At 39.4% G+C, this 26742-nt stretch overlaps 1 protein-coding gene across 1 annotated transcript in view; it reads right to left on the reverse strand.

Annotated features, from left to right (window-relative positions):
* The window catches only part of LOC122645965 (protein S-acyltransferase 10), a 63429-nt gene that overhangs the window by 29582 nt on the left and 7105 nt on the right, over positions 1–26742 (reverse strand). Inside the window, exons 3-9 of the mRNA XM_043839393.1 lie at positions 18951–19025; positions 18754–18825; positions 18382–18516; positions 4175–4208; positions 2262–2371; positions 643–729; positions 171–254 (exon numbers count right to left, since the gene is read on the reverse strand). Coding sequence (XP_043695328.1) covers positions 171–254; positions 643–729; positions 2262–2371; positions 4175–4208; positions 18382–18516; positions 18754–18825; positions 18951–19025 — 597 coding nt within the window. The remainder of the gene's footprint in view (positions 1–170; positions 255–642; positions 730–2261; positions 2372–4174; positions 4209–18381; positions 18517–18753; positions 18826–18950; positions 19026–26742) is intronic.

The raw sequence follows: 26742 nt of genomic DNA on the forward strand, positions 1-26742 counted from the left end.
CAGAAACAACAGGACAGAATAATAGCAATGAATCATAACATTTACCATTTAACGTGGGTTAAGATGTATTGCAATAACAAGACTTGCAGTTAACAATTCTAACAAAAAAAATGTTGCAATTGTAAATGAAATAAGCAGATTTAACTTTAAGAGAACAATATGAATCTTACCTATGGAATAGCAAAAGCAAGAGCAGAAAGATTAAGCAAATGGACAAAGTTGCCAAAAGCAATATGACAATTCCATCTTTCCACCTAACAATACATTGCATTACAAGATTAATAAGAACCTTAACAAGCAAGTAATAAAGAGTTGCAAAAATGTTAAAAAGTAGAAGACAAATTCTGAACTAAACAACATGATATCTAGGTTACTACTACAGGGCTATCATGATAATAGCAATTTACAGGTCATGACTCTTAATAGGGTTATGATATTTCAGGCACAGATCAATATACAACTGAGCAAAATGCTCTACACTCTGCAACAAACTTTAAATAGGCAATGATGCCTTTTCTTTTCTTTTTTCTTTTTTTGAGAGAGAGAGAGAGAGGGCTATTGGCAATCTTTTCAATGAATAAAGTAGGAGATGGTTATACAGCACATAGGTTCGAAAAAAATTCCTTGTAAGGAACACCATACCAGGCCCTTGAAAAATTGGCCTTCAAATAACTAATATACAAGACGCCAGTCCACATGCACAATATTGTTTCTTCAAAAATGTACCACCTGTAATTTGATGAGACATGAAGAAACTTGATCATAACCAATTCATATTATAAACATAAAGTCATAAAGATACAGATAAATTGAGCAGAAACCAGTCCAAAATTCTGGAGACTAATATTGTAATGGAGTTAACAACACATAAGAATTACAAGGTTATTACTATCCTTGTATAATCTCTTTATAGAAAGAAAAATGTTGTTTCTTATCCCCCCTCCCACCAAATATATATATATATATATATATATAAAGGTATTACAGTTATTTACAGAGAACATATTCAACTGTTAAAACATAAGATTTTTAACTTTAGTTTCAGGAGAACCTCCCCTCAGGAGTGGAATTATCTAATTAGGAGACCTAACAAATTGCCTTGTCAACCTTGATATATAATGTGTTTTCATGACCATTTCCGTTTCTATCAAATTTAGCTTCCTCTGCATCATCTTCTTTTGCTATTCCCATTCCTCGATTTGCTCCCTCACTATCTTCTGCCTTTATGCTTGTTCCTGCATAATAATATCTCCATGGGAAATATGTTTCCATTCAGAAGTGTAACGGAGGCTTCTACTTGTGAAGAATTCAGGGATACAAGCGTCTCTTATATTTTTGTATGGGATTGGAATTGCCCGTCGCTCTGAAAGTTATAGTTTTTGGTAAATCTCTTCTGTAGGACATGTATTGCCTTTTCATTTTCTTTTTTTTGCGGGGAGGGGTGGGTTTGCATGGTCTAGTGAGGCCTTTCCATATCTTCTATAAACAAATTTCTTATCAGATAAAAATGCTTCATGGAATTTCTGTTTTTAAATACGACAGAGTAGTTGAAATTAACTGAACTCATCACAAAACTTGAGTTCAAGCCATAAAAGAATGACCTGAAAACACTACAGAACTACAGCTCGATTTCATATCAGACCCAATAAAATTGACTGATATAAACCAACCAAATCATACTGCAAATAAATCCGAACTGTGGTTCAACAAGGACTAGTTGAATGGCAAATAGTAAAATACTTAACCTGCTCTAAGGTATCTTTGGCAACTCGAGAGTAATTGCCCATACTAAATTTTGGTTGTATCAACCGTACATTAAGCAGTTTCCTTCATCACAGAGTTGGAGGTGAACATAAGTGTTGCCAATGGAATTCTCAAATAGACCAAAAGGTTGAAACCCTCACAGATAAAAACACATGAACTCATTCAAAGCATGAAAGTTGCCATAAAACATGGAAGACTTCTTTTGTCAAGAACGATAAGTATTTAAAGGACCCTAGCAGCATTGGATGAACATCAATAAGATGAGCAATCACCGCTTCCCTTTAAAACAGGCGAAGTGATTTTGCTGGTTCCACAACACATCACTAGAGCGTTTAGGGTTACCTTCCTAGCAGTTTACTTTTAAATTAAGTATTCAATTCCCCTCCCTCACCCCAACCCCCAATCATTATTTTGTGTAGTTATCATATAAATCTTTGCAAAAGAAAGAAGACCAAGATAATATGCAATGCTGAAGGTCGAGATTGCACAAAACTCACCAAAACCGGCAGTGGTTACCCTGGCCTATGCATGTCCCAAGCCAAACGCAGTGATGATCAAACTGAAGAACACATTTGTCACAGTCATGACAATGTTTTGCCCGTGGAGGCTGCATATATGTAACCAAAAAGTATTTAATCAAAAAGTTTTCCCAGATATAAGCCATCCACAAGTTGAGAAATTGTAATTCCAAAGGCCTAAAAATCAATCAAAATAATAAATTTCATCATACCAAAGACAAAGAGCTAGAATCAAATTCTTACTGATAGAACATGAATCAGAAAAGAGGACATGAAATTAACAACATGCATCTGAGTTGGGTGGACCCACGAACTTTTTTGGTGAATATAAAACTTTTATTTCTTCATAATTAAAAGTATCTTATTATGGACAAAAATAGATACTTAGACTACTTGTACCGCCCAAAAAAAACTGTATTTTAACTGAATCATAACCAAAAAAATGTAAATTAATTCCGACATATTAAAAAAAGGGGCGGGGTGAGGGGAACCAAATTAGAACCTCCCCAACACAAGAAATAGTTTTCATAGAATTACATCTTGAAATTTACTTAGCACAGGACTAATGCATCAACACCAACTTAATCTTAAGCTCCACCTTTTGGATTAATAATTTATGTCCAAAAACCCAACTATACCTCTTTCCATAATTCAACACACAGAAAAGGTGCAAGCTTCACAATGTTATACCCATGGTTTAAAGTATCTCACCGTATCGGCCGATACGTATTGGTATCGCATGGTATTGATACGATACGGTGAGATACATATCTTTTTTTAAATTTTAAAAAAAAAAACAAACTGTATCGATTGTATCGCATTGTATCGGCAGATATGATATGATCGATTGATACATATCAATATGTCCTTCATTCCCAACTTTATGGCTTTAATACGTATTCATATGTATCAATACGTACCAAGATGTACCGGCCGATACAATGCGATACATAATATGATAGATGGATGTCCCCATCGTATTATGACTTAGGCAGCAAGTTAATTTAAGTTAGTTAATTGCTTTAATTACTTTTGTTTTTGGTTTACTTGTTTCATAGTTAGGCTATGACTAGGACTACTTTGCCAGCAACCCGTTGTTTCATGAGAGAACCAAGTACATTGAAGTTGACTGTCACTTTGTGTGAAGTGTTGTTATGCAGAAACTCATTGTTACTTTGTTTCTCCTCTGCTGATCAGCTTGGTGATATGTTTACCAAGCATTTACTTGGTCCTGCTTTCAGGAAGGGCTGTTTCAAGCTGGGCATTGATGATTTATATGCTCCAGCTTGAGGGGGAGTGTTAACATATGCACACCTATATACCGTGGGGGTAAATATTATTTATGTGGACATAATACGATAGGGGGAATGTCCCCATCGTGTTATGTCTTGGGCAGCAAGTTAGTTTGAGTTAGTTAATTGCTTTAATTACTTTAGTCTTTGGTTTATTTGTTTCCTAAATCCTAATTACACTATGACTAGGACTACTTTCTGTTTATGTAGTACGATGGAGGCACTACCTGGATTTAACGTTGCTCTTCTTCCTACGCAGTCCAAATCTCTTCTTCTCTTTCCTTCTCATTGCTATTACTGGTTTTTAGGGTTTTGGTATTATCGCATCATGTTTTTCTCAACAGAAGTGCCTTGGACCCTTGGAAGACAATAATACTCAATTGAACACACAGACACGATCTTGTTGCAGACACAATAATATTCTGTCTTCTTATAATTGCAAGAAAGAACAAATTGGCACATGAGATCTCAACTTCTACAAAACGACAATCTTAATCAGCAGAGCCAAACAAAATGCTGAAGTTGATAACATATCTTACAAAGTTATGAGTTGAAGCATGTCAGCATATATAATAAGGATATGAGAATATGTTGTAGTACCTGCACAATATTACAATAAGTGCAAGTCCAACTTCTGCAAAAACATATAGTCTATTGTTAGTTACAGAATTCGAGAGATATAAGCTGCTAACAAAATATGATTTATTTTTGTGCATATGATATAATATTACATGGAATCATGGGCATGAAACCATAGTTTGAGAACTCGCGAGATCTCGGCGAGTTTCTCAGTTTTTTGAGAAACCAAGACGAGATGGGATACGATACAAAATAATACAAGATCTCGGCGAGATCTCGGGTTGACCCATGGAAATGACCCATCTACTATGTCTCGGCGAGATCTCGGATCTCGGGTCGAGATCTCAGCTTGACCCATGGAAATGACCCATCTACTATGTATTTACTTACCTAACTCGATAGAACTCTTATATGCTTGCTGTGGAGCACTATATGCAACATTACAACAACACTATGTCATGGGAAGACTATGTGACACTAGCGGGGACTGAATACTTGATTCAAAGTCATTTTATGTGATGATAGTTGTAACACTGTTAAACAGTTTGATGTATCACTTTAATATTTCTAATTCTTATTTAAGTTGTTTAGCTATTAATTGAATGTTTTGCTTGCTTTCTATTACTAAATTATGTATAGAGTAGGGTATTTTAATACGTCATCGCCTACCAACCTATGGTCCGAATTGAAACTCATATTTGGACTTTGTTTTTGCCAAATTTGATAATGCCATTGTGTTTAAATGGCCTAAAATAGGCTGAATACCAAGTTTCAGACCCAAACTAGGTCTAAAACCCACCGAGTTGAGGCTTCGAGTCGGAAAAAAAAAATGCACCAACTCGGCAAGATCTCGACTCGACTCGGTTTTTCCAAGGGCCGAGTTGGTACCGACACCCGAGTTTTAGTACCTTGCATGAAACCATAAGAGCAAACAGTATCCAAAGCCACTGAATTTCCACACTAGTCCGCTGATGGAGTTACAGAGTGGGCTATGGGGTTGGCTTCTTAAAAAGGTAAGGCTTTGGGAAACCTAAGCCCAAACATGATGCTTCAAAATACAGGATTGCTGGTCCATATTGTTGGCCAAAGAAAATTCATTGATTTGGCCTGGGATAAAGTGGTTATCAGTCTATGCTTTAGGGTATTATTGTAATCTGAAACTTAATATTATATAGGAGTCTTTTAGCTGTCGACAAGTATAGAATTCTTAATGGGGTTTCTAGGGACCTGGTGATCATTCTGTCAATTCTGATCCTGGCCCTTAAAGTGTTGTTTAGGCAGTCCAGAGGTTTGAGGTTCTTTCCAGAACTCTTAACCATATCAACAACCCTTACATAGGACATATCTCCAAAGTTATCTTAGCTAAAAACTCCTTACCTATCCATTCAGGTCATTAAAATTTAATCAACACCATCCAAGTAATACATATCAGTGTATTATCAGGATGAGAGTCCTATTACCAGTACCACCAAGGTGTCAAGGATCGGTATCGGGCAGCATATCCATAGTACAAATCTCGGCAAGATCTTACTTTTGTCTCGGTTTCGTGGCCCTCCGAGTCGAGATGCCTTGCGATACATAAAACATACAAGAACTCAACTGAAATCTCAGCAAAATCTTGCTATCTCACCGAGATTTCAATCCATATTTTGATCTCGGTTCATTTCGGTTGAGCCAGGCCCAATGACCAAGTATATATACCATATTTTGACCCAAAACTCGACATATCTCGCTGGACTCCACAGAACTCGCCTCTCTAGTTTGAAAAACCCCTCCAAACTTGTGCTTTTCACTATTTTTATTGGAATATTTCACATATACTGCTGGAGATTGAAGATTGAAGGTTAGAGATTGTTGATAGAAGCTTCAAGAACAAAGGAGTAATTGTATTTTTTCTCAAAAACAGTGTTAGGTAAAAAACTCTTCTCAAAAACTACTTTTTCATAGATCCACAATGAATAATTGTTTGTTGTCTACATCGTTTTTATATGTGATGTAAGTTAGGTTAAAAAAAATTCTCAAAATCTATCTCTTTCTAAGTTTCTAACAATTATTAACAAACCATGGATCAATGTATGATTATGAATATGATGCTTAATGCATTAAATGGTTTACGGTTTGATGTTTTTTAATTCCTAATGCTTAATTAAGTTGTTTTACACTTCAATTTTTATTATATGTGTTCTAATAGTACTAAATATTGTGTGGAATAGCCTAGGGTAGAGCTCACCTACGCTGTAAACTACCAACCTAGGGTCCCAAGTCAAAGTACCATTTTGGGTTTGAATTATTAAAAATTACTGTTTCCATTGTGTTTAGAAGGCCTAAAATAGAGTGGATGTCAAGTTTCAGGACCTATCTTGGCCATATGGCCACTGAAACCCACCACCGAGTCTTGACGGGAAAAAATACACCAACTCGCCGAGATCTCGGCAGAACTCAGTTTCGTGGCCGGTCAAAACCATGTCCTAAAACCTTGAGTGTATCCTAAAAGCTTGTTTTAAGAGACATATGGGAGATATGCTTGAGATAGGTGTTGATACGCATGGATATGCTTATGATACATGTAAAACAAGCGTTTGAAGCATTGTTAACCATAAATAAGTAATAAATAATAGGGATAAGGCTGGGCACACCGCCAGGATGCCCAGCATGTGCCATCCTCTCTCCTCCCTCTTTGGAAAAGACCCCCTTGCCCTCCTGCGTCCAGCCCAGTGATTGGTGTATGCCGCTAGCTTACCAAAAGCTGGCAGCATGTCCAACCCTCTCCCTAAATAATAATATCCAACCAATGTCAGGTTATCTCTGTCTTCACGGCATCTATGTGATTCAAATCTTCATTGACAAGCGCAATATCAAACATACTAATAAGTGATAAAAAGTAATTAAACAAGAAGCTTCGAAAAAGAAAAATCTATTTGTGTATATTGGCTCAAAGAAACCCCCAAAGGTCCAAACCAAGCATGCAATATGTAAGTATAAACAAATTACTAAGTATTAAGTAACATACATTAAGTATATACACATAAACCATACTACTATACTAGTAACAAATTAAACAAACCTATAGTATGTAACTCGCTAGACCCCGCAGTGGCGGGAGCCTCGTGCACTGGGTATGCCCTATAAAATAGTATGTAACTATTAATAACAAGTACTTAGAAATAAACATAATTATACATTATAGAATACAAAATCATTCAAGATGATTTAAATCCAGGTCGGTTTTTCAGTGTTGTAAGTTGAGCATTTTGGGTTTTAGTTTAGGTATATTCTGTCTCAGGGGTATACTTGAAATTTGAAATGTTTCTCCTTATCATAAATAAAGCTTGGCTGAGATCGCTAGGGACATCAGCAATTATTCCTCCAGATTGATTTCATCACGGTATCAGAGGGGGAATCAGTCTTGGGAATCCCACCCTATTACATATGCTGCCGCCACTATCACTGTGACGCAACACATCAGCACCACCGCCACCATCACCTTGATGCAACACAACAGCAGCAGTACCACTCTTACGCCTCTCCTTTTCACCGCCAGCAACCCCCCTCTCTCTCTCTCGACTCACCCTCTCACTCTCTCCGCCTCTTTTCTTAAGCACCGCCACTGCTACCTCTCACTCTCGCGACTCACCCTCTCACTTCCGCCACCTCTCTCCCTCTTCCGACCCTTTCTTTCTCTCGCATGACCCTTTTCGCAACTCTTCTCGTCATTTTTTTTCTCTTCTTCGACTCTCTCTTCCACTGCCTTCTTTTTCCCTTTTTTTCCTTCTTCTCTAAAAGCCTCTTCCCTTCTCCGAGGGTTTCCTACATGATTTAACCCTCGGTGGTTCTTTTCTTCCCACCAAGGGTTCCTTTCCTATGTTCGGATTGCTTCTTATGACTTAAATCTCGATTCCTTGTTGCTGGAATCTCTTTCCCTGTGATGCTCCTTTCCTACAGCCTTGTTTTCATCCTATTTTGCTGCAGCAAGCAGTTGGACTTATTTTGTTTGATCAGCAGTCATGTCCAGCGAAATTACCACCTCAACTAACACTGACGGAACGAATCACAGCACTCCTAGTGAGTTTCCGCCCTTCCCTATTAGCTCCATCAAGCTAGATGGCAGCAACTATTTGATATGAACACACTCTTGCTTCCTATCTATTGCTGCCCGTGGTTTTACCGGTATCGTACGGGTGATGTTGCTAAACCTGCTGGTCCTCACTTGCAGAAGTGGATTTCCGATGACTCTCTTGTCATGTTATTTTAATTCTATGCAACCTTCTATTGCCCGTAGCTATCTTCTCTTGGACTCTGCTGAGAAGATTTGGAAGGCAGCCAAGGAGACATATTCGCAGGTTGGAAATGTTGCCCAAGTCTATGAGCTACGCAAAAGAATTCATGGGACTGCCAGAAGGAGATGTCACTGTCCCAATACTATTCTGAGTTGCGTAGCATGTGGCAGGAACTCGACTTATATGAGACTTTTCAGACCACCTGCTCTATTGATGCTGCTAGCTTTAAGAAAAGCGAAGATATGATCCACGTCTATGATTTTTTGGCTGGACTGAATATGGAATACGATCATATACACCTCTCAGGTCCTCAGTTGGGACCCTTTTCTCTCCTTGGAACAGTCCTATGCCCTTGTTCAGCTTTGAGGAGAGCCACCAGACAGCCATGCTACAGCCTGTTTCTCAGGAGAGATCAGCCCTCTACACTGGCTCTAGTTCTGAGTCTAGAGATGTTTCCACTCGTTCCACTGGTCATCCATCATCTGATCGAGATGGCCCCACTCGTGATCCAGTGAAGTGTGAGTACTATGGGAAGGAATGCCACATGAAGGAGTATTGTTGGAAGTTACATGGCCGCCCCACATCTACGCGTGGTCGTGGTCATGGTACCTTGGACCCAGGTCATGCTCATTATACCGAGGTGACTACTCTCGCATCACTGAGGGTCAGCTCACCTAGGACGAGCTGCAGGCCCTCCGTCGTCTGATGTCCAAGTTGGACACCAACTTGTCATCATCGATTGCTGCATCTGCCGCATCTGGTTTGGCCTCTTCTTCCTCCAACTTTGTGCATGTATTTCTTTTATTGTTCATTGTGTTTCTACTAACTCCTCTCCTTGGATTATTGACTACAGCACCACAAATCATGTGACGGGCTCCTCTAGTCAATTCTCTACTTTTTATCCAGGTTCAGGTAAAGAACTGTTCGAGTTGCTGATGGCTCCCTTTCCTCTGCCTCTGGGAAAGGATCCATTCAGTGCTCCACCTCTCAGGTATATATTCGCTAGAGGACAGTCATCCTGCATCTTTGGCCCTCACCCCTCAGGCTCATCAGTTGCTTCATCTGCGTCTACCTCTACCTTATCAGAGTTACATCAGTGGCATCGGCGTTTAGGACACCCCCCTCTTAGGACTTTATAACTTGTTTTTGCTAATAGTTTTAAGAAATGTAACCCTAATGACTTCTTCTGTGATACTTGTGTCTTTGCCAAGACCTTGGTGCAACGGTTAGGTTGCTCTATTGTAACCAAGTGGTCATGGGTTCGAGTCTCTGGAAACAGCCTCTCTATGAAGCAGTGGTAAGGTTGCGTACATTATGACCCTCCTCAGACCCCGTAGTGGTGGGAGCCTCGATCACTGGGTACGCCCTTTGTATTCCCGTGCTACATGGATAAATCTATTGCATCATAAGAGTGAGGTGTTTCATTGTTTTCAACTCTTTCATTGTATGATTAAAACTCAGTTTAATGGCATTGTTAAGGTTTTGCACAGTGATAATGATCGGGAATAGGGCTCTTTTCAGTCCTAGCTTGCTATTGAGGGTATCATTCATCAAACTAGTTGCGTGGATACTCCTGCCCAAAATGGTGTCGCAGACGCAAAAGCCACCACTTGTTGGAGATCGCGCATGCTCTGATGTTTGAAATACATGTCCCTAAACACTACTGGAGTGAGGCCATTCTTACTACTACGTACTTAATCAATCGGATGCCTTCTCGTGCGTTGAATTCCCGTTCTCCTCTAGATGTTCTTCAGTACCGGTCCTCCTTCACTCTTCCTCAGCGTGTCTTTGGTTGTGTGTGTTTTGCACGCAATCATCGCCTTGCTGGTAAACTTGAACCTCGGGGGCTTCGGTGCATTTTTTTTGGCTACTCTGACACTCAGAAGGGCTTTAAGTGTTATCATCCACCTTCTCGCCGTATGTTCGTCACTATGGATGTTGTGTTTCATGAGTCTGCAGCTTATTATTTTTCCTCGGCACCTCTTCAGGGGGAGCTTTCTAGTGATGATGTGTCGTTAATTGTTCCTCTTGACAGCCCCACATTGTCTCTTCCTGAGCTAGATACGCACCCTTCTGTGCAAGGGGAGATGCCAAGTACTGACAGTGTACCAAGTGCTAAATCATTGCAGGTTTTTTCTCGCCCTCATTCCCGTAAAGTCCCTGCAAATATTACCCCTACTGCTGCTCCACCTAGCCAACCATTCTCCTTAGAACCAGGACTGTCCACCATCTCATCGGAACCTGGTAATCCTTCTCCTCCTAGTAATGTTGATTCTTTGAATTTACCTATTGTTGTCCGTAAAGGAAAGAAGAGTTGTATTCAACATCCTATTTCTCATGTTGTGTCCTATGACTCCCTCTCTCCTTCCTATCGTGCATTTGTGTCTTCCTTGTCTTCTACCCATGGTATAAAATCTCACGAAATATCGGCGATATATCGCCATATTTCGTGAATCTCGACATGTCCGAGATACGAAACACTTTCGAAACATAAAAATACAATATCTCGTCGATATATCGTGATATATCGACGATATATCGTGGATCTCACGATATATCGCGAGATATTGTAAAAGTGCCAAATAGTGTCACACTAAGGGCCTTATAATTCCATATTTCGCAGCTCTTGGTCGATATTTCGACCGAGAGCTGCTGAAAATCAAATTTTCTCTCTTCTTCCTCATTTTTTGCTTTTCTTCCTCCCTTCCAAGCCTCATCCAAGCATTGTTGAAGCTCCTTGTCGCCGGGAAGACGTCGGAGGGTCATCTAAGCTCATCATCCAAGCCTATTTTCATTATTTAAGGTAAATTATATTTCTCTATAACTTTTTTTTTTTAAAAAACTTTGTACAAATGTTATTGGATGTTGATGATATTAATATATGTTAGACACCGGAGGCCGATCTCTGACCTCACGGTGTCGAAATTTTTCCCATATGTATTTTTTTTTTTTTTTCTGGTTTTAAAAATTCATTTTCCTACAACTAAAATAGGAAATAATTAGGGGTAATATGACTTAGATGGTAATGAATTAAATATATGTTAGACACCAATGGCCGATCTACGGCTTCACAGTGTCGGATTTATTTTTCTGCTCTTAAATAATTCTTTTAATTTTCGAAAATTAAGAAAAATATATAAAAAATTAAAAAAACAGAAATAAATAAGGAAAAATATGAGTTTTAAGTTTAAAAAATAATGAAAAAATATGAAAGTTATTTCTATATGTTTTGAGATGCATTACATGTATATTATGTTTACTAATTTTTGGTTTTGTTGTGTTAGGTCAATACTTATATTAACATTATATATAAAAAATTGGTTTTAATTATGTGAAAAATATAAGGGTTAGGGGAAAAATATTAAATAACTATACAAGTGTATTAGTAATCTAAAAGTGTCAATTGAAGTGCATCTACATTAAGTTTTTTAATTATTTGTGTTACTTACATTGCAGTAAACAAGTATCATTATGGCGGATCGTGATAGACAACGTGCGAAGGGCAAGCAAAAGGTGGGGGAAAGTAGTCAACAAAGGGGGCGGAGGGAACAAAGAGAACAGAGGGAACAAGAGAGACCAGCCAGCCAACATAGGGGTGACATTGCATGGTTACATGGTACTCCCATTGATGGGGATAAGAGAAAATCTATATGTAACTATTGTCACATGCAATTTATGGGAGGTGGGTCCAGTAGACTTAAACAACATCTGACTGGAGGATCTAAAGATGTTGTAGGTTGTCATATGGTCCCTACTGAAGTAGCCAGGGAGATTGGTGATAGTTTGAGGGGAAGAAAGAAGAGGAAGGCTGACAAGCAAAGGATAAGAGAACAACTTGAGGATACAGTGAAGAGTTCGATGGGAGGAGGAAGACGATACAATGATGATGATGATGATGATGATGATGACTCCTCTGATGATGACATTGCAGTACCTGATGACATACAAACAGCAGAGGAGGCTAGGGATTTTAGGCGGACTGTTTCAAGGAGTAGAGGAAGTTTTCAAGATGATCAGCAGAGACAAAGAGTAGGGGGTAGTGGAGGAGCTGGCAGTTCTGGAGGTCCTAGAACTTTGAATCCTTTTAAAAGATCACAAAGTGTGAGGGCAACCCCAACACCTCTACCAGATGCAGTACCACCATCAACATCCGATCCTAAATTGCATAAGAAGAAAGGAAGCATCAACCCAGAATCAAAGGAGCATGGAAGGGGATGAAGGGATTGGTTAAAGAATCAATAGCTAAGTGGATGCTATACCATACCATCCCAAAGAACATCGCACAAGGCCCCCATTATGATACCATGATAGATACCATTGCGAGGCTGGCCCAGGATTCAAGGGCCCCACCCCATATGAGGTAATGAATGTTTATCTACCTCAACAAAAGAGTGAGATTGATGAGTACATTAGTGAGATGAGGAATATGTGGGAGACATATGGGTTGACTATAATGGCAGATGGATGGACTGGGCCTATAAGAAAGTCCATCATCAATTTCATGATTTATTGTGATGGGAGGACAGTGTTCCTCAAATCTGTGGATGCATCCAAAGAGATAAAGGATGCAAAATATATTTCTGATTGTTAAAGGAAGTAGTGGAAAAAGATGTGGGTATTGAGAATGTTGTCAGTTGTAACGGACAATGGAAGTAACTTCAAGTGGCGGTGAGAAGATGATGAACAATAGTAAGTACCGGCTCTTGGACTCCTTGTGCAGCCCATTGCATTGACTTAATGCTAAAAGATATGGGAAAGTTAAAGTTGGTGAAGACTGTGGTTGAAAGTGCAAGACAAGTCATCAACTTTGTATACAACCACTCCTATGCACTCAATCTATTGAGGGAAAAATGTGGGGGTGACTTGGTTAGGCCTGGCATCACAAGATTTGCCACCAACTACATTGCTCTCAAAAGCATTAAGACAAAGAAGGCCGGGCTGAGAAGCATGTTTGCCTCTGAGGAGTGGTTTGAATGGAAGGGTTCCAAGACTGCAAATGGGAGGGAAGCACAAACAACGATGTCATCTGAGGACTTCTGGACCAAACTAAGCAAAGTGGTAAAAGTTTTAGAGCCAGTAGTTAAAGTTCTACATGTTGCTGATTCCGCTCTGAAGGGCCCAACCATGCCAGTCCTATATGCTGCAATAGACTTGATGAAAGATAGTGTCTATAGTGTGGCTCCTCGCAGTAGCAAACACTTCTTAGATATCATAAATGCTCGCTGGGAGAATCAACTTATGCATCCACTGCATAAGGCTGGTGAGTAAATTTGTTTTATGTTTACTAATTAATAGTATTATTATTTACTAATTACCTATGCATTTGACAATACATCTATTCTATATGTCATATTTCAGCATACTACTTGAACCCTAAGTATCAATATAACAATAGGCTTGGGTTGGAAACTCAACTTATTGATGCTGTGAAACAAGTAGTGAAGAAGTTGGAGCCAGATGGTGCACTACAAGCAATTTGCAACAATGAAGTGAGTTCATTTGGAAACTCAACTTATTGATGCTTTCAAATAAGTAGTGAAGAAGTACTTACTAATTTTCCACATGGGTGTAGATCAAGGTATTTAGGGATGCATTGGGAAGTTTTGGAACTAAGGCTGCGATACAAGGCAGAGCACGTGGTGATGCTGGTAATTCTTTTAAGTTTTGAATTACATATGTATTGAAATTTGAAAGTTGAAAGTTGAAACAACATTTGACACGTCTTTTTTGTTGTAAACTTGTAATGCAGCTGAATGGTGGGTGTTGTATGGGGAATCGGCTGAAAACTTAAGAAGAATAGCAATTAAAGTCCTTGCCCAAACATGTTCTGCATCTGGTTGTGAGAGGAACTAGAGTACCTTTGCACTCATCCACTCCAAGAGGCGCAACAGATTGGGGTCTCAACGTTTATCTGACATGGTGTATGTGCACTACAACTTGAGGCTGAAACTGCAACACATACGCATGGGACATGAGGGACAGAGGGGCACCATTGATCTAGCTGACATCTTTCAAGTTGACTCAGACGATGAGGACCCTATTGTGGATTGGGTGAGGGATAGAGGTGAGCCAGTGTTGGATGAGGAGGGAGGTAGGCCCGACCCCATGATAGCTTCTGAGATTGGTGCTGATGTGGACGAGTATATGGCTGACGAGGGTCAGATACATGCAAGGGAAGCCTCACCCATACCATTCCAGCCCACTGGTGGCAATGTTGCTGATGATGAAGACTGGTCTAAGTCCTCAAATGATGATGATGGTGATGATGGTGATGCTGGTGGTGGTGATGGTGATGCTGGTGGTGGTAATGCTGGTGGTGGTGATGTTGCTGGTGGTGATGCTGGTGAAGAATTTGACGGCATGCGAGAGCGTTATGTGGTAGGCCAGGAGGCCCAGGATACGGCACCTGTAGAGCCACTCCGATTCACTGGAGAGACAGTTTGATCATGCCACACAAGATACGGACCACGGAGCACGTGCCCCCGCACCCCCACCCTCGAGAGGCCCCCTACATACATACATACAACAGAAGCGTAGGGGTCGACAAACACAGATTGCAACCTGATCACATGGACATTGATAACCTATCTAGCTCTGTTGGTGGTTTGAGTATGGGTGATAGGGAAGGAGGACCGACTGGACATTGGCGTGCCCCATCTTTTGACGCACATGCCACTCCATTGGCATCGGATTATGGTGCATCACAACCTTACGGTGGATATGGATATGGATCATCATCATATGGGCAGTTTAGTGGGGTAGGGGACTATGACTACCAGTCCCAGTCCCAGGGACATACTGGATCATCTTTTGTAGATAACATCTTTGCATACCCTAGCGGACCTAGCTACCAACCTCACCACCATACATGCAGCCAATGCCATCGCCTCTGCCGGCGCCAACATCATATCACACGTGGATCATCTTCTTCACGGATGGATCGATTGGTAACCCTAGTTTATATCCTAGGATAGGTTACCTACAGATGTTGATGATTCCATTTACGTGACACTTGTGGATGACTACACTCATTTCTTCTCCGATTCTATACCGTGGTCCACATATGTTCTTCAAACAGAGAGCAATGGACGTCGACTCCAGCGAGGCATGAGTGGGATTGATCTAGGGAGGCACAGCAACTACTATTAGCAGTTTAGCACTTGTAATTTGTAACTTAAGTTGTGATTTCATTAATCTATGTGTATTTAACTATTTATACATTAGGGTCGGCGACCGTATGTCAATCAAGGGTGCAAGCCCAAAACACCAATTTGAATTCACATTTTTACAATTTTATGGTTTAAATGTGTTTATTAAGCTTAAATAAGGCTGTCCATGAAGTTTCAGGCCTAGATATGGCCAAATACCCCCCGAGATGGACCCCCGAAATATTGCAGAAAAAATGCAATATTTCGAGCATATTTCGCGATTTCTCGGATATTTCGGATATCTCGGTAGGCCCGAGATACCGATACATCGCGAGATATAGTACTATGCTTCTACCTCTATTCTCAAGTCTTGGCAGGATGCAATGGCAGATTCGAGGTGGAAAGAGGCTATGATAGAGGAGATGAAGGCCCTTGGAAAAAATGATACATGGTATCTTGTCTCTGTTCCCCCAAGCAAGAGACCTATGAACTGCAAATAGGTGTATACAGTAAAACAAAGAGCTGATGGAATAGTGGATCGGTATAAAGCCAAGCTGGTCAAAAGGGAAGGTTTCACCCAAACGTATGGGATTGACTACCAGACATTTGCATCTGTTGCAAAACTGAACACCGTTCGAGTTATCCTCTCATGTGTTGTTACCTTGGGCTGGGAACTGCAACAACTTAATGTTAAAAATGCCTTCCTCCATAGCGAACTTGAAGAGGAGGTATATATGGAAGTTCCTCAAGGATTCTCAAATAAGGAAACTCAAGAGAAGGATTGCAAGCTTAAGCGTGCATTATATGGGCTGAAGCAGTCTCCTAGAGCCTGGTTTGGGCGTTCTCACAAGGCTACGGTCACAGCTGGGTATACTCAAAGTATTGTTGATCACACCTTGTTCATTAAGCAGTCCGGTGATCACTATTCTCATTGTTTATTTTGATGACATCGTCCTCACTGGAAGTGACTCAGCTAAAATAGCAAAATTGAAATCTTATTTGGGACAAGATTTTGAGATCAAAGACTCGGTGCAATTGCGATACTTTCTTGGCATTGAAGTTACTCGTTCTTCTAAGGGAATTTTCCTCTCGCAAAGGAAGTATACCTTGGATCTCTTATTTGAGATTGGGATGCTTAGTTGTCGCCCTATTGATACTCCACTTGAGGCTAACACACATTTGAAGAGCAAAGATGGTGAGCCAATTGACAAAGGAGGCTATCAGCGACTAGTTGGAAGGTTGATATATCTCTCCCATACTCAACCAAACATTGCTCATACTATGAGTCTAGTGAGTCAGTATATGCATGATCCATACTCTACCCACCTGGATGTTGTGTATCGTATTTTAAGGTACTTGAAGTCAGCTCCAGGAAAGGGGTTCTTTTTTCGTCTCATGGTCACATGTGAGTTGAAGCCTTTACTGATGCCGATTGGGCAAGGTCTCTTGATGATCGAAGGCTCACCTCTGGTTATTGTATCTTATTAGCAGGCAACCTTGTGACTTGGCGTAACAAGAAACAAGCAATTGTTGCTTGGTCTAGTGTAGAGGTTGAATTTCATGCTATGGCACATGCCATATGTGAGCTGTTGTGACTTAAGGGTCTCCTTGCAGATCTAGGTGTTAACACTCACTCTCCAATGTTGTTGTACTATGATAGCAAATCAGCTATTTTTTTCATTTGGGTGAATATGCAAATCAGCTATTAGTATTGCAACAATCCAGTTCAGCATGATAGGACAAAGCATATGGAGATAGACCGTCATTTTATCAAGGAGAAGCTGGATCAACGAGTTATATGTATTCCCTTTGTTCAATCTGGAGATCAGTTGGCTGATGTCTTCACCAAAGGTCTCAATGGCAAAGAGTTTCATTCTATTTTGTGCAAGTTGGGCATGTGTAATATATATGCTTCAACTTGAGGGGAGTGTTGTAAGTTGAACATTTTGGGTTTTAGTTTAGGTATATTCTGTCTCAAGGGTATACTTGTAATTTGTAATGTTTCTCCTTATTAAAAATAAAGCTTGGTTGAGATCCCTAGGGACATCAGCAATCATTCCCCCAAAATGGTTTCATCATTGAGTTTAGATGTGATACTTGGAAAATAAGCAAGAAAAACCAAGATTTAAGCAAAAAAACTAAATATTTTTAACATATTTCTTCAACCCATGGCTTTGAAGTTCAATCTCCACTTTGATGAGTTTTACTGTAAATTTTTTGCTTGTTTAATCACTCCTCTTATGTCCTTTTAAAAGTGTAGAAGGGATCAACTTAGGTTTTGGCCCAAAGAAAATCAGGTAGAAAGAAGTTTTCTTTCAAAAACTGGGATTTTTGGGTTTTGCCAGCCTGTGTATCGGGAAGATCGGTTCATATTGGTACCGTATAGATTCTGTACATAAATATAAATTTTCTTTTGTATCAGTTCTGTTTCGGCTTGGCCAATCTCGATACATATCAGCCATATTGGTCCATATCATCTCGATAATTAATACCATTACCACACCAAAAAAACATTAAATCCTATGGTAGACCCATTTTGGTCTTTGAATAGTACGACGTGTAATGGTAGACCTATTTTGGGCTTTGAATTGTATGGTGTACAATTAAATTTCTTCAACGCCTTTCATATTCCAATGGCAGAAATCAGACTAAAGGCATCTATATAGATGTAGATAATCTCTAACATCCATGAAACCTCACATAATCAACATTGTGTGATTTATTTATACAAAAATTATTTTGCAGAAGTTACCACCAAAGAAAAAATAAATAAATAAAAAAAGACTCGACAAATTATGCTTACCTAATGGATGATCCAGGAGGATAAAAATCCATCACAAGCTTCGTCCATGTGCTATTAGATCTAGAAACGCTTTTTCCAAATTGGTCTCCTTCCACATGGATTATCAAGTTTCCATTTGTTCTTGAAGCAGATTGTCTTTTCTTAATCAACAGAAGAGTACAGTTAGAAGTAAAGTTGCAGAATCAGTTTATAAACCAAATTTCTGTAACCAACAGGTGTAAACTCTAGTATAGGTTATGAAACAGATTAAAAGCAAACAAGGGCATCCAAAAGTGTTTATACTATCCCATTTTTCATGATAATTAAATCCATTGCTGCAAATCCCCCCCCCAATGAACAGTAAAAAGAAAATAAATGAAAATCAGCCCTTACTTTGAAGTCATTGATGTCTTCCCGAATATAGCATGTGTCTCATTAGCGGCCCTCATTGCATCAATGACGTAGCTAATATAGCATACATGAATGAAATACAAAAACCATGTTAGCCAACAAAAGAAAGAAAATTAAAAACTTCATTTTGAAACTCGAGGCTATCAGAGAAGTTTGTTATGTATTAAACAGAGATATACCCAGGAGAAGAACCAGATGTGAAGAAGTACTGAACAAGTGTTGCAACAAATAGTGACAGGAACAGCGCAGTGTACCTGAAAAATTAAGGAATGGTGTTGGCTATCATAGAATAAATTTGAGAAGATCATCAAGCAACTATTGTGGCATCATTACAATACTGACCTACAGAACCTCCATCAAAACTAAATCAGTCATGAGATTGCACTATATGCATGAATAGAAACTTTTTCCCTTAATTGAAAAGAACTAGAGTGCATGGTTCAGAATTTCAATTGAAATGACCGAATTTCACAAAATAATTTCAACAAAGCCTTGAATCTCGAAAACGAAACAGGGATCGAATCTATAGGCATACCAGATTTCAACCGAAATTTCAGCATTTCGGTCATTTCGACTCATTTTGAGCATTCAACCCCTTTCACCAGAGAACTCCTAACCTACTAGAAAACCTCATTTTTTTGGCAAAGACTTCATTTTGCTACAGAATAAAGACTTGGTGGTCAACTGTGGAGCATCCACTTCAACATTTGGGTGGATTTAAAGCATTATTTGGCCAAAATTGTCCACCTACAGGGCTGTTATGATGAACTTTGAGAGATTCTTCAGGCAAAGGATGACATGATCGTCATATGTTATAGGACCCAAAACCAAACTACCACTTTGGGTTTTTTCCCCCGAATCTAATGCTTCAAACATATGTGAACATTCTTAAATAGGCACTCCCTATTAAGTGTCAATGACAACACTTTTTGAAATTGGTATACTATTGAATGGTTTTTCTTCATTCTAATACATATTTCAATTATTGAATGTTGTGTTTTTAGTACTAAATTAAGTGTAGAATAGGTTATTATGTCAAAGTCAACCTTTTCTGATGAAGGACAGAATTTGACCAAAGTTTATAAACGGTTAGAATAATCAAACCCCAAAATCCTGCGATGATTAAAGGGTCAGAGGTTGAAGACAAAATCAAAATCCCCAAATCTGTACACAAAAAAGAACAGATTTGGGAGATTGTATACCCTGGCAGATCAGAGATTCTGACCAACCTGAAACTTTGGTCGAAGGACCCCTTTATAAAGTTCTTTAATATGCCCAAGTATGGGAGAAATCTGATGGACAGATTCTCAAAGACAGCCAATCTATGAAAAACAGAACAGCCGACAGGTTTAATGGGGAGGGTTTTGCTGAGTATTTAATCCTCAATATTATATCACTAAAACAGCAACATAAAAGGATGATCTTCCACACCAAACTCAGATTGAAACCTTGCAAACTTATATAGAAGACTCAACATAATCAAACACTAAAAGGGAAGGCCTAACCCAATCCTTAATAAGGTAGCATAAACTGACTAAGAAACTAAAATAATGAAGGAAACTGACTCAAAACAGGACTGGACTTATAGAATCCTAATCCAACCAAATTAAAACACTTAAAACAATTAAAATAAAGAAATAAAGACACTTACTTAACTAATTTCGTATGCCTAGCCTCTATCCATATAAGAGGTCCATTAAAGTGGCCCATTACAATGAAAACACATTGGATCAAAGGCCCAACACATACATAACCCAACCCGAAGCTTATTTCTAATAAAATAAGCCCATGTAGGTGAACTACATCAATTCTCCCCAGCTTGAAGAACTTAACCTCGAGTTTTGTAAATTTGAGGAATCAACTTTATGTGGTGAACATCTGTCTTCAAACCATAACAGAACTCTGGCAGCTCGGAATATAGACTTAAAGGCGTGGAACTTTCTCCTCAAAGAACCTTGGTGGCATAACGAACTCTATGTGCTCAACCTTTGAATCAATATCAACTGTGAATGTCATATTCACAGAGTCCTCAACTACGGTAACTTTCTCACCGAAGACTTGAGGCACAAGCTCTACCTCTTCAAGAACAACATGAATGTCAATGATTTCTTGTGGAATATTCTTGACCACTACCTCATCTTCCACTGTTTTTTTTTTTGTCTACTTTGATCTCTTCAACATAGACTTCTTGATGTAGGACAGGATTGGGAAACCACATCAAACCATAAACCAGTCTTATTTAAGCCACAAGTATGATTAATTGGGGTTTATGGGCTACTGTATTTGAAAGAACAAATGGAAGGCACTTAAGAAATAAAAATGTGGGTCAGGAGAAATATAATAATCAAATAGGGATAGTTTGCTGTATGTATAGAGTTTGAAAGAGAGGAGTGGATAGAAGAAATAAGAAGATCATCTTGGCTTCACACCATCTTGGAGTCAGTCCATCTTTGCTTCACACCATGAATTGCATAGGATCACTCATGCTTTCATTCCTTCATTCCTTGCTTCCTTGTCTTCCATCTCCTAATACAGTCTTTTTAAACCCAAAATGAAAAAAAGAAGGAAATAACTCCCTAAAAACAACTTTTCCAGCAATAACTACTCCCTAAAAATTACTTCTCCAGCAATAACTCCCTTACAACATTAGTACATAACAATTCTGGCCCCAAATAAAAATACAACAAAATAATAAAAGGAACTACACATTGTTATCGTAAGCTTGGTATTAGTGCAAAGAGCTAATACCGAGAGAGGTGTGAGGAGGGTAGATTAGTACTTTGAGTTGTTTAAGTTATTTCTTTTATTTTTTATTTGTTTCCAGTTTTGCCCTTAAGTGAATATATATATATTTGAGGTTTGGAGGAGAGTTACACATATCGTGTGACTCCCCAAAGTTACATATTCTCTTCTCCTCTTCTCTCTGTCTCGGTTTCTCTTCTTCTTTTTCTCCATTAATTCACATGGTATCAGAGCAGTAAGGACTGCTACAGATTTCGTAGATCACTGCTTCCATTATCTACAGCACTCAATTGAAGATTTAAAAAAAAAAATTTGAAGATTTGAAGACCTGCGGTTTCTTCTATTTTCTGCTTGAAGGGGTGCAGCACCCTATGTTGTATTTTGGGATTGTTTTTGGGATTGTTTAGAGACTAGTTCATGATATAAATTAAGAACTAGGTCTCTCTTTTTGTTTGAGGAATATTTGAAGGAGTTTCTCGATGAAGTGAAGGTTTTGTTAGGGTTTTGGTTGAAGGAATCGATTGCTGCCTCTACTATCTATATCGACTTTTATCAGGGTTTTATTTGAGGGGATCGATTGCTGCCCTTGCTGCCTCTATCGACTTCTATCAGGGTTTTTCACCTTTGTGGATTTCTGTCCCTGCTTCCAGTATTCTTCATTGTACTTATCCTTCACTTCATCAAGTACATAATGGGTGATGAATTAAAATCTCCTGAAGATTCAAAGTCAGTAACAACAGAAATTTTTTCTTCCTCTTCAAATCGTATTACCGAGAAGAAGTTGGAAGGGATTACAAATTTTTTGCAGTAGAAGAAAATTGTTAGGCTAGTGTTGACTGGCCGTGATCAGCACCAACACCTCTTCAACACTAAGCCTGAGAATGACCCTTCGTGGGAGACAATTGATGCTCGTATCTTGGGACAGATGTTGAATTCCATGGATAACCAAAATGTGGATTTGGTAACACACATTGATACAGTGAAAGAGTTGTGGGAGTATCTTAATGTTTTGTATTCTGGACAAAACAATCTTTCCCGCATTTATGACTTGTCCCAAGTGCATCGACGCCATGGCGTCGCCATATCGACGCCATGGCGTCATATCGCTGGAGAAGTGGGCATATCGACCACCGATATGGATGATGTAAGAATATCGACCGATATGGCCTCCATGTCGTCGCCATGGCGCCGCCATGGATGCCATACCACGACATATGGCCATATCGGGCGACATGGTTGTTTCAAATTATAAAACTTAATTTTTTAATAATAATTTGTTTTAACCATTTTTTATTTTAATGCTTTTTCCTTAACATAAAAAAAAATTAAAAAAACATCAAACAGAAAACACTAATACACTATTGACTAATACACAATCACATTAGCAAATTTTTTTTTTATTTAGATGGGTTGTTTATTAGCTTTATTCACTCAATATAAATTACGTTCTTGTAATTGTTTTTTTGTTTTGTTACTTTTGTAGTCACTTTCACATGAATCATATCTCAACTCTCATGATTTTTCAACTTTATTATCAGCAAGACTATTGCTATCAATTATTTGATAATCCATGATTTCATATACACTAATGGATATTACACTTTCATGAATTAAATCATAGTAGATTAGTAGTACACTTTCATGTTAATTTTTTATGTTATAGGGTATATATTATAGCATACTAAATGACATTAAAAATAGAGAAAATAAAAAATAAAACATGGTCGATATGATGGCCATGGCAACTCCATGGCGGGCGACATGTCGATATATCGACATGACACCCCTTCATGGACTTGGATCGCCCTGAAGACGTAACAACTATGCCCAAGTGTTCTACAGGGTTGATCGAAAGGGTCGTACTTTGACCCAATATTTTGCTGATTTTAAGAGAATGTATGAAGAGCTCAATTCCTTACTTCCTATCACTGCCAATGTGGAACAGATGCAGAACCAGCGGGAACAACTTGCTGTTATGGGTTTTTTGGGAGGCCTTGGGAAGGAATTTGACTCTGTTCGTTCCCAAATTCTTGGTGGTGACAAGGTAGCCACTTTGTTTGAAATTTTTTCTAGGGTTCTTCGTGTTTCTCTGGAGAATACTACTGATGGTGATACTTCAGCCCTGGCTTCTTTCCCATCCAACCGTGGGCCCAACAGTGGGGCTGGTAGTGGTGGTAATGTCAGTTCTAGTGGTGGTAGTGGTGGTCGTGGTCCTGGTAGTGGGGCTGGTTCTTCTAATAAGACACCTAGCTTGAGTACTCAAGGTAATTTTGATGTTTCTGGTGGTTCAGTGCGCACTTGCCATCATTGTGGTCATCCGGGACATATCCAACATTTCTGTTGGAAACTTCATGGCAAACCAAATCAGCAACAGTTTGCCAACTCTGCTACAACTGATTCTCCTGTATCTCCACAGCCTGAAGGTAAGACTGTGAAGATGTCTGATGATGAATATGTCCGTTATACACAGCTCCAGATTTCTCAGTCAACCTAGCCTCCAACTGCAACCTTTGTTCAGACAGGTAATGCCACTGCATGCCTTTCGACTGTCTATTCCCGTCCCTGGATTATTGATTCAGGGGCCTCCGAGCACATGACTGGCATTTCAGGTATACTTTCTTCTTTTCAGAAATCCTCTTCGAGTGTCACTTTAGCTAATGGTTCCTTGGCTAAAGTGACTGGTACTGGTACTGCCCATATTACGCCTTCTCTTTCTTTGTCTTCCGTTCTTTATGTACCTGATTTTCCTTTTAACCTTTTATCTGTTAGTCGGTTCATTAAAACCCATAATTGTTCTGTAACCTTTTCTTCTGACTCTTGTGTGTTTCAGGATCTTTCGTCGAAGAGGATGATTGGTAGAGGTCGTGCATCGGGGGGACTTTACATACTTGAGGACACTTCATCTATGGCATGTACCGGTGTGGCGTCACCCCACCAGATTCATTGTCGTTTGGGTCATCCTTCGTTGGAGAGTTTGAAGCTTCTTAATGGTCGTTTTCGGTCAATTTCTAGTTTTAATTGTGAGTCATGTCAGTTTGGGAAACTCAATCGTGCGAGTTATCCTCCTAGAGTCAATAAACGGTCTGACCAACCACTTTCTTTAGTTCATTCAGATGTTTGGGGTCCATGTCCTGTCGTTTCCACTTTGGGTTTTCGTTACTTTGTAACTTTTGTTGATGATTATTCCAGGGTTACCTGGATCTACTTAATGAAACAGCGTTCTAAGTTATTTTCTATCTTCTGTGCATTTGTGAATGAAGTAAATAATCAATTTTCACACCCTTTACGTGTTCTTCGTAGTGATAATGCTAAGGAATATTTTTCTGCTCCTTTTGCTGAATTTATGACTCAGTGTGGTATTATTCATCAGTCCTCTTGTGCTTACACCCCACAGCAAAATGGTGTGGCCGAGAAGAAAAATAGACAATTGATGGAGGTTACTCGCTGTTTATTGTTTGAAATGAAGGTAGCTAAATCCTTTTGGGCTGATGCTGTTTTAACCTCGTGTTATCTCATTAATCGTATGCCTTCTTCAGTTTTACATGGTGGTATTCCCTTTTCTTTGTTATTTCCTTCTGCACCACTGTTTGTTTTGCCACCTCGTGTGTTTGGTAGTGTTTGCTTTATTCATGATCATCGTCCTGGTGTTTCCAAGTTGGATCCCAAGGCCCTCAAGTGCATGTTTGTTGGTTATTCTCACACTCAAAAGGGTTATCGTTGTTAATCTTTTGACTTGCGAAAATATTTTGTGACCGTTGATGTTTCTTTCTTTGAGTCTACACCGTTTGTTCATTCTTCTATTACTGTGTCTGACTTGGATGATGATATTCCTGTTACTGTTGTTCGGTCTACTGTTCACCATGCTCCGCAGGCTGCCTCATTACCGGCACCTCAACCTAGTGTGTATAAACGCCACCAATGGAAAGTATGTGCTTGGACCCCTGCTACATCGGCTTCTACACCATCTCCTCCTTTGTCGACAGATCCTGCAATAGGTAATGATCCTCCTCCTTTGGACCCTTCTTCTGATCTTGATGTTCCTATTGCTCGTCGTAAGGGGGTTAGGGCTTGTACCCAACACCCCATTTCTAACTTTGTTTCCTATGATGGTTTGTCTTCCACTTTTCATTCTTGTTTACATACTGTTGAGAACCATCATGTTCCTAAGTCTGTCGCAGAGGCATTGTCTAGTCCAGGTTGGAGGGCTTCTATGGATGAAGAATTATTGGCATTGGAAGAAAATCAGACTTGGGATCTTGTTCCCTTACCTTCAGGGAAGACTGCTATCGGTTGTCGCTGGGTGTATGTGGTGAAGGTGAACCCAGATGGGTCATTGGCTCGCTTGAAAGCACGCCTAGTTGCCAAGGGTTATGCCCAAGTATATGGTGTGGATTACTTGGATACTTTTTCTCCTGTGGCAAAACTTACTTCTGTTCGTATTTTGATCTCTCTTGCTGCCACTTACCATTGGCCCCTATATCAGCTTGATGTCAAGAATGCATTCTTGCATGGTGATTTGCATGAAGAGGTTTATATGGAGCAACCTCCTGGGTTTGTTGCTCAGGGGGAGTCTGGCTTGGTATGTAAATTGAAGAAGTCTTTATATGGGCTGAAACAGTCCCCTAGAGCTTGGTTCGGCAGGTTCACTGAAGTTGTGTTAGAGTTTGGGCTGACACGGTGTGATAGTGATCATTCTGTATTTTTCTGCTGTTCTGAGGTTGGAAAATTGTTTCTTGTGGTTTATGTTGATGATATAGTTATTACAAGAGATGATGTTTCTAGAATTGATGATTTGAAGACACACTTGCAGCAGAAATTTCAGACCAAGGACCTGGGAAGGTTGAAATATTTTTTGGGTGAGGAAGTTGCTCAGTCAAAGAAAGGGACTTCGCTCTCACAGCGGAAATATGTTCTTGATCTTCTGTCAGAAACAAGAATGCTAGGTTCTAAACCTCTAGATACTCCTATGGATCCTAATTTAAAACTTGTTGCAGAGGATGGTGAGGTCTTAGGTGATCCAGAGAAGTATCGGAGGCTTGTTGGAAAATTGAACTATCTCACAGTGACTAGACCTGATATAGCTTTTCCTGTTAGTGTGGTGAGCCAGTTTTTGTCTGCTCCTCGGAAGTCTCATTGGGAGGCTGTTATGCATATCTTACGCTATCTTAAAAAGGTTCCTGGACGTGGTCTTCTCTACAGTGATCATGGTCATGGGCGGATAGTAGGTTT

Source organism: Telopea speciosissima, chromosome 11 (assembly GCF_018873765.1).
Source record: "Telopea speciosissima isolate NSW1024214 ecotype Mountain lineage chromosome 11, Tspe_v1, whole genome shotgun sequence".
Classification (NCBI taxonomy): domain Eukaryota; kingdom Viridiplantae; phylum Streptophyta; class Magnoliopsida; order Proteales; family Proteaceae; genus Telopea; species Telopea speciosissima.